Genomic DNA, 9,767 nt, shown 5'->3' on the forward strand with positions numbered 1-9,767 from the left:
CCTACATTACCTCTACCGTACATCAACCCTACCCCTACCCTAAGATACCGGATAAGCACAAAAAAATTCATCAAAATCGGTCAAGTCATTTCGGAGGAGTATGGCAACGAAAACTGTGACACGAGAATTTTATATATTAGATTAAGACACAGTAGGAAAATCTTTTAATAGGTAGGTAGGTAAATAAATTTATTTCCATTAATGTTTGTTTTCATATGAAAAATAAAACAGGTAGGTGTAATAATAAGTACCTGCCTAGATGCTTATTAAATCTAACAAACACTATCCCTATTACATTAAAACTGTACACACACATAAGCAAATTTACAGGAAACATTATTATATTGTGGTTTAGCCACTCGTATTATTATTATTAGAATATTCTTTTTTCCTTTAAACTTTTAACGGTTTTATTAATATTTGGAAATAAGTGAAGTTTAACTGTTTGTTTGTAGAACGTTTTATGAATCTTCAATGCGTCTAATGAGGGCGAATGCACCAATTCGAAATTGGTATTCATAAAATGCTATGTTAGGAATATCTCTGCGTGATCGAATCAGAAATGAGGAGATCCGCAGAAGTACCAAAGCGCAACGAGCCGATGGACGTTGGGGTCCCAAAGTGCTGGAATGGCGACCCCGCACTAGTATGCGCAGTGTTGGCCGACCCCCCACCAGGTGGACTGACGACATCAAGCGAGTCGCAGGAGAAATCTGAAATTTCATGAAGATCAAAAATTTTCTAAATCTGTAAACATTCCTGCATTGCATAGCTCATTTTGTGTGAACATAACCATAGAGAAACCCAGGAGTTGATAAGTCTTGTTTGTATGATATTTTAATAAGCGGTTTTGGTTATGCGTCATACTAATGACAAACGCTACATTATTATTAGGTACATTAAAAGCCGGTCAGTTGCATGGAGTTATCGTAAAAATATAATTAATAATAATTGTAATGAATCTTCTATCATTGTTTTTTATATTATACTTAAAAGTCAGTGTAATATCCTGCCAGTCTCAGTGTAAAGATTTACAAACATGCAGTGAATGTATTAGTTTTGTAAACGACACATGTGTCTGGTGTTCCGCGGTAAGTAAACTTATTTGTAACTAACTAGCTAAATAGAACCACCCGGATAGTTCCCATTCCCATGGGAATACGAGAATTAAATATGGCCTATATCACTCGGTGATAATGTATCTTTCCATTGGTGAAATAATTTTTTATATCGATCCAGTAGTTTCAAAGCCTATTCAATGCAAACAAACAAAGAATCAAATCTTTACTCTTCATAATATTAATAGCAGATGCCGCGTGGTTCCAGGTCCCGTAAGAATAAAGGGATAAAATATAGCCTACTGTAGGTATATACCTTATACTTGGGGATAGTGTAGCTTCTCAACAGTGAAAAAATTTTTCAAAACGATTCAGTACCTAGTTTCAGAGCCTACTCAATGCAGAAAAAAAACAAACAAACACACAATCCAATCTTTCCTCTGTCTAATATTAATATAGATTAGCATAGATTTATTAAACCTAACGCATACAAATTATAGAAACAAAAGAACATTAGTTTTAACAGCACCATAGAGGATAACTTATCTAATTAATAAAAGAGTTAAAAACAGACAAATACTTTTTGATTGTATGTAAACATTTATTGTAGCTATTTTGATTTTTTTCATTTGTGAAATTTTTTAGTCCGAGCTGTAAACTGTTTTCTCAAAACTTAAAAGATCTATAAAATTTCAGATGACTAAAATTAAACCACTTTCACAAATTGTTAAAACATTTTATAAGATTCATCTTTTATGAGATAATATACATGACACTGATGTTTTAATACTGCACTATATTCGAATTACATATTTAGTAAGGTCGTGATTGCTAGAGGGGACGGGATTAAATTCCATCAATTCTCCCATTTTCTGAAAATTTTAGTATACAACCACATACAATAACAAGTATATATAATGTAGTTTTTATTTTGAGAATAATGAGACTAACATTTATGACGTCATTAACTTAACACTAGAGTTAATTAATGTACTTTTAGTAGAAGCTTCAAAAGTGTATTTAAAAAATAAGAAAACCAATGTGGAACAAAGGTTCTAATTCACAATATTTGTCAGGATAACGTAATTAACAAATCAAATTGTAACCAAAATAAGACTCTAGAATGGCAGAGAATGACCTTGAGTGGAGTCACGCACTTGTGAACCCTGTGTATGTGTAGGGTTAAAGGACCCTTTGGCAGTTAACAAACACTCCCATTTTCCACTCAATTCACTCTCCCCGTCTATTCCAAGTAACTCATAAAGAATTACACAACAAGAAATGTGAACGGCTCGAACGCCACGAGCATACTAAAGCCGACCATACTGTAAATCGTTCCCGCCAACCGACCGCTACCCATCTCTAACTCCTTACATTTTACGGAAACAAGTCGCGCCACCTAGCGTCGGCATGAGCCAACACGAGATCGAGCGACGTCCATACTGTAATTACCTACCTACATACTCACTTGATTTAAATTTTCAGAGAGAACATACTGGTCGGAGATGTTACTCGAAAATTTCGTTAGAGCCATCGTGGTGTAAAGAACCGGTATATGATCCAAAAGAAATTGTTGAAACGACATCTCAGAAAGATTTTAATGATGGCAAAGATAAAAAACAAATAGTACAATTTAAACCTCAACATATAAACATTAAATCACGGATTAATGTTCCTATTACATTTAACATGTCTTACAAACCGGCACAAGATTATCCACTAGATGTCTACTATTTAATAGATTCATCACAAACAATGAATACATACAAACAGAGTCTTCGGGATCAAGGTTTGCGGATATTCAAGGAACTGAATAAAATTACCAATAATGTCAGATTAGGTGTTGGTGGTTTCATTGAAAAACTCAGTTTACCTTTTGCTGAGTAAGTAATTTTTGCTTAAGATTTATAGTACCATCAAATAATTTTACTTTACAGAGCTATCACACTAGCGGATTGCCAGCGTTTTCAAAGCGGAGCGGGCTCGCAAAGGATGCGCCGCGCATCCGCAGCGAATTCGTTGCGGACGCACAATGTTATACTGTCTCGTACCGTCCGTAAACCCCAGTCCGTCCCAGTGTTGTCAAACGTACGATTTAAATCATATTTACTTTTTTGTCTCTTGTACGATGTACGATCGAGTAATCAAAATCGTACGCAAAATTTACGGAAATGTTGCGAATCCGCCACGCCTCCGCGACATTTTCGCTGCACAGCCGCGACGTGATCGCGACGCATTCGCAGCGCGTCCGCTCCTCTATGCAACCGCTGGAAATCCGCTAGTGTGATAAGGCCATTAAGACCATTGATATGACCTTGAAGGACTGGCCGTTTTCATATATTTATTTTGGTGATGCCATCTAGGTATTGCCCTCCACACTATGTGAACAAATAAAAGAAAACTCATCAAAAAGCAGCAAAGCTAAAAAATACAGACCACTTTAAAGTAGTTATTTTGATTATACCTATTATTTTGTCGTCAACGTCCTCTGAGAGTCTGAGGATAAATATTGTTTCTGTACAATTTCTCGTTACATGGTAATAAATATAATTATTTAATGTTTTATTACTCTTTTAGCTTTACCAGTCTCCTTAATTCGCACATTTACATGCTAGGCATTTGTAATGTCACTTGCAACCTGAAGTTGAGTGGAGAAGAGACCTACTTCTTATAAAGCCTACTCGTACATCATTTTATCTTTAACGTGGGCTTAGTCACGCAGCTGTATTTACATAAAGTATGAGTAACGTAAAATTTTAATTTTCAGCCCATCAACCCAGGGACCGTATACATTTAAAAACATCCAGGGATTGACAAATAATGCAAATTCATTTATACAAGCCTTAGATATCCTTCTGAATTCAAACGGTTCTAATATTGACTCACCAGAGGCAGATTTAGATGCTTTAATGCAAGCAATGGTGTGTAAAGATATAATTGGATGGAGAAAAAATTCACATCGCATTATACTTATTAGTACTGATTCTACATATCATAGAGCAGGTGATGGTAAATTTGTAGGTGCTATAAGACCCAATAATATGCAGTGCAACTTAAATGATAAAAATTATCTTATATATGACTATCCATCTCTAAGTCAGATTAATAAAATAGCAACAGAAAATAATATAATGATTATTTTCGCCGTCAACAATGAGTCCATAAATGATTACGAGGCTTTGGGAAGAAAAATTAAAAACGCTAAATGTGTGCCTATACAATTGGAAGGTGTAGTTGACATGATCATAAAAGAGTATTGGGTAAGTAAATCAACGGATGTAAACTACGTTGCCCTAAAGAAATTATTGTATATTATACCCTACTAGCTGTGTCAGGCGGTATAAACCTCGTACATTAGGGGACTCAGATAATCCATAATTTCTGGGCCAGATCTTATCCAGATCCGTTAAAGCCAGGCATAATTCACAAAATATCTAGATAAACAAAAGCACGTGTCGGGCCATGCGCAGTATAGGGTTCCCTAGATTTAATTAGCATTAGACATGAGGTTTTAAACATGGTCCAATATTTCTCTCTATCTACCATTGAAAGTCCCGTGTCTGACAGACATAAAAAAAATGTATTTTATCCGTATAAATAACTATAAGCATTTGCAAAAATAAATTTAAATCACAGACAGTTACTTATTTTTTTTATATGATGTACATATTAATGAAGCCATTTAATTAGTTTTTGTTTAATTTATAGAGGCTATTTAGTTCCGTACAAATAGATGCCACTGTGAACCCTTCTCTACGTTTAAAATTTAAACCGGACTGTACTGTAAAAGATTCATGCAACTATAAAAACAAAGAACCAGTTAATATAACAGTTACCCTAGTCATTGAATCGTGTTCAGAGATAAACAACAAACATGAGGTGAAAATTGGACCAGTAACAATTGATGAAAAATTAACAGTACATGTAGAAGCAGATTGTCAATGTCACTGCGAAAAGCCTGGTGCCGGTGAAAAGGATTCAGACGCATGCAGTAAAGCTGGAACATACCAATGCGGAATGTGTTACTGTAACGAAAACAGGTAATTTACTCCATAGATTGTAACAATTTTTAATTATAACTTCAAAGATAATAATCATTAGTAGTCTAAATTTTTTTTTTATTTTGATTTGACAGTAGCCCTAAAAGGTTTTTGAAAAATCAGTGAAATAACCTTATACATAAATATTATTCATTTCACTGATTATTTAGATGAAGGGCATGTCAGTCAAATGCTTAGAACAGAATATAAACAATAACGAGGAATATAAGTGAACCATGTAGTAGGTACTCCTTTACAAATTGTATAATAAAGAGAATCGATATACTCGTAATATGGAGTAATAATTAAACTTCATTAATGAAGAACTGTGGATTATTCACTCGTACGTGATCTTTTAATCTATACTTATAACATTCTGTACATTGAAGATATTTTGAAAAAAAATGTTGGAGAGCATAATATAAGCCAAAAATAATGTTTTTTTTGTCGGTTTGTCTGTCTGCCGTGTTTTTGTTGACCGGGCATCACGCGGAAACTACTGAATGACTTCAAATAAAACTTAGCATGATTTGAAACCGTATTACGGAAACGGCTACATGATACTTTTTGTCGCGAAAATAAAATCAGAAGGGGATGAAATAGTGCTCGAAAGTTTGTATGGAAAGTCGTCGTTGGTGTATTATAATAGTACTATTATAATAAACTAAAAATAATGTAAATCAAGAACTTTCAAAATTACTTACACTTAAACGGGTTGAAGTTTTTTTTAATATAAATCGTACATGTTTTGACTCATATTTTTGTGAAATGATTAGTGAACTACTTATAAACATGCGATAATATTAATAGAAAGGGGTTGAAATCTTACAATGATTTTTACGCGGACATATTCGCGGGCGTCCGCTAGTTATAGTGTAAAGTAATAATTTAACTTCATTGATGAGGGTAACTGTGGGTTATTTAAGTGATCCTGTAATGTACACGCACAACTCTAGTGATTTACCTAATCACTAATTTGTTCACTCAATTAATTACTTTCACTTAATTGTGTACTGTATTAACTTAGTACCCTATTGCTATCGCTGTAATACTAGAATGAGCCCGACTGTCCGAGAGGCTTGTATTTATTAAACTAGTCAATGCAATAGTTGGTATATTGACATCGTGTTCGTCACGTGTCACAGACTGTATCCGGCTGTCAGAATATTGATAACATCCGGTAACGATATTGAATTCTTTCATGTCAACAGTCTGCAGGCTGTTGACATGCAATCCTATATAATACAGATCCTTTAATCTAAAATATAACAAACCGTTTTTCAGATATGGAGATACATGTAAATGTACTGGAAAAACTCAAGATTTAGAAAAATGCAAAGCAAGTTCAAATGATCCTAAACCTTGTAGTGACCGCGGAATCTGTAGGTAGGTTCTTGTTTCATACAAAAAAAAATATTGTGAAATATTAAAAAATAATTTCAGTAAACAAGATTGTGCAGATCCGCTAGTAATAATATAATATTAAGTATTTATCCTATCAAATAGGACATTTGTATGAAAATTTCTGTAAAAATGTACGAATCAGTTCATCCATTACGCCATTACATCACACACGAACTAAATCAAATGACTGAATTTGAAATTTGAATTTCGAATTGCCCGCGAAACCACAGATATCTGAAAAATCTGAACATGTTGGTTATAAAATCATAAAATTGGAGATTTTATAGACCTTTTTTAGATATTATATTATAATTAATTTGTTGTTGTTATGCGATTTTAGTTGTGGAAAATGTAATTGCCCAAGTGGATTTTCGGGTGATTTTTGCCAATTTGACGACGATTCTTGCGTTCGCCCCGGTGGTATTCTCTGTGCTGGTAATGGGAAGTGCGAATATGGCAAATGTCAGTGCGATCAGGGCTGGCTTCCAGACGATTGTCTTTGCCCAAGCAATAACAATAGCTGCATTGCACCACAGTCGAATGAGGTAATTATTCCGTATGTTTTATACCTACGTACGCAAATTGACATAGGTAATTTACTTCTAAGACACTTTGAAATCGACTGAGTTTGAATCTAAGTCGTACCTACTTTATCACCGCAAATTACGTGCGATTATTTTGCAATTTTTACCAATTAAACCCAAGAAGAATTAAAATTTACTTTGTTGGATACAAAATATATCCTTTTTATTAAAAAAAAGCACGGTGAATGGTGCGCAGAATAGGTTGCGCACAAAAACGTAACGCATTCTTTCATCGAATTTTACTGCCCATATTTTTTTCATACTGGGGGCCTAAACTTACTTGCATGAAAAATCGATTCTTAAGGAGTAAATTCCAATAATTAAGAAATATTCAGTGAGTAAAATTTTAAACGTTTTCTACTATAATAATATTATGTTGTAGTTCTGTTCCGGGAGAGGGGACTGCAATTGTGGTCAATGCAAGTGCAATACAGCAGACACTGGATTTTGCACAGGCACATACTGTGAGAAATGCGTCGAATCGAAAGCCAATCGCTGTCCTGAATTAGAAGACTACGCGTATTGCAACCTCAACATGAACAAAACCACGTGCGACGACAAATTTAACTTAACAAACACTGACGTCATTATTGTTAACAAGACGACGATGTATTCTGATAGGTGGTATCTGGCGAAGATGTGGTGCACTAAAGTATTGGACAATGAACGAATACTTGTATTCAGATATCATTATCCGAAAACTGCCAGTAATAGCACGCTGCTTTTGATAATTCAGGACGAGTTGGAGGATCAACCCGTGGCTGATGTGTGGGGTAAGGACTAACAGTGGACTTCATAGACGTTGCAGGGGCACCCCCAGAGGACCATTCACACGCTGAGTGTCGAATTCTCAAACAAATAGACTTTAAATTCGATACTCAGCGGCTGAGTGTAAAATTCTCAAATAGATTTTAAATTCGACACTCAGCGGGTGAACGATCCCCTGAGGGCGCCCCCACAACGTCTATGAATTCCACTGTAAATGTAGCATAAATTATAGCTAGGTATTGAATTTTTACAATTTAGCTTTGTTTGTAGATGTTTCAATTCCATTTATAGTTCAATGCCATTTAATTCAACTTTAATTAGTCTGTAGCACGAGTTAGAGTAACCTAGTTTGGCCTTAGGAGTTTTGTTGTGCAGTTGTGCAGTAGTGCCACTAGATGGCGTTGTTTCAATTCCTTAGAAAGTGGCCTTATTATGTATCTCAGTGTACGATCCAAACAATGAGTAACTACACTGATTTTTGTTGTATTTTCGTTTTTGTGATTATCATAAATAGTTCTTTTAACTATCATCTAATAAAAAACCGATATTTACGTAATTTTATTGAAATATTCATTTCAACTATCTTTCATCAATCTATCAAAAATATCAGTTTTTCTTTAAAATAACGTTACTACCTGCTAATAGCACTAAAATACTAATGTTACTTTACGTAAAATGACGTTTATTGTGTCATTTCGTTGAAAACAAACATAAAGTTAGATGATTGCAAAAACGAAAATACGATGAAAAACGATGTTACTGATTACTTGAATGGTACACCAAGTTACATAATGACCCTGCAGAGTGCCTCTATTATAGTGGCAGTTAATGTGGCAGTCAATATTTTCATACTGTGACGATGATACAGTAGTAGTATGAAAACATTGAATACTGCCAAAATATTGACCATCACATCGTCGTCATCGTCATCAACCCATATTCGGCTCACTGCTGAGCTCGAGTCTCCTCTCAGAATGAGAGGGATAAGGCCAATAGTCCACCACGCTGGCCCAATGCGGATTGGCAGACTTCACATACGCAGAGAATTAAGATAATTCTCTGGTATGCAGGTTTCCTCACGATGTTTTCCTTCACCGATTGAGACACGTGATATTTAATTTCTTAAAATGCACGCAACTGAAAAGTTGGAGGTGCATGCCCCGGACCGGATTCGAACCCACACCCTCCGGAATCGGAGGCAGAGGTCATATCCACTGGGCTATCACGGTTCCACATGCGTTTTACATTTTAAGATTGCTAAGTTTTAGAAGTCTAGTTATAGAGATCTCTAATGATAAAATCGTGTCGCAGTGGTTGTCGCCAGTGTAATAGGAGCGGTGCTGTTAATCGGCATATTGACACTTATCGCTTGGAAGTTGCTTGTGGATATGCACGACAAGAGAGAATACGAGAAGTTCATAATGAGTTCCACAGAGCCCGGATACGACGAGTCATCGAATCCGCTCTACAACGCCCCGGCTACCAGATTTGTCAATCCTGCATATGCAGGTGAAGATTGTCACTAGACATCGCTATCATCACAACAGCTGATCGACGTCCACTGCTGGACATAGCCGGCGTTGGTCGGCTTAGGACCGTTGGCCGTATAACACATTTTCACTATAAAGCTCTTGTATGCCTATTTGTGACCAGTGGACGCAGAAAACCAATTGATGCAATATCCATAGTTGGCCTTCTGCTTTATTAACATGTGGTTATTTTCGTATACAGCATGGGCTGACTTTCAGGTTTTTAAAAATAACCAATCATCTAATAATGATTTTCATAATAAATGGTATATTTACGCTAACGATCTTTTTTTTTATTTCAAATGTTTTTAACTACTAAGTACAATAATAATCTATATCTATACTTATAATGGATGACATCGCCACCTAGAATCTATACTTGTA

At 35.3% G+C, this 9,767-nt stretch overlaps 1 protein-coding gene across 1 annotated transcript; it reads left to right on the forward strand.

The window, feature by feature from the left end:
- The first annotated feature begins 887 nt into the window (after positions 1-887).
- LOC112058602 (integrin beta-PS) lies at positions 888-9,665 on the forward strand. The gene is made up of 8 exons (XM_052891197.1): positions 888-1,091; positions 2,544-2,941; positions 3,826-4,318; positions 4,767-5,098; positions 6,383-6,484; positions 6,843-7,047; positions 7,469-7,859; positions 9,166-9,665. The coding sequence occupies exons 1-8, from the start codon at positions 957-959 to the stop codon at positions 9,378-9,380; spliced, it is 2,271 nt and encodes a 756-aa protein (XP_052747157.1). The 5' UTR covers positions 888-956; the 3' UTR covers positions 9,381-9,665.
- The last annotated feature ends 102 nt before the right edge of the window (positions 9,666-9,767 follow it).

The sequence above is a fragment of the Bicyclus anynana genome, chromosome 3 (assembly GCF_947172395.1).
Source record: "Bicyclus anynana chromosome 3, ilBicAnyn1.1, whole genome shotgun sequence".
Taxonomy (NCBI): Eukaryota; Metazoa; Arthropoda; class Insecta; order Lepidoptera; family Nymphalidae; genus Bicyclus; species Bicyclus anynana.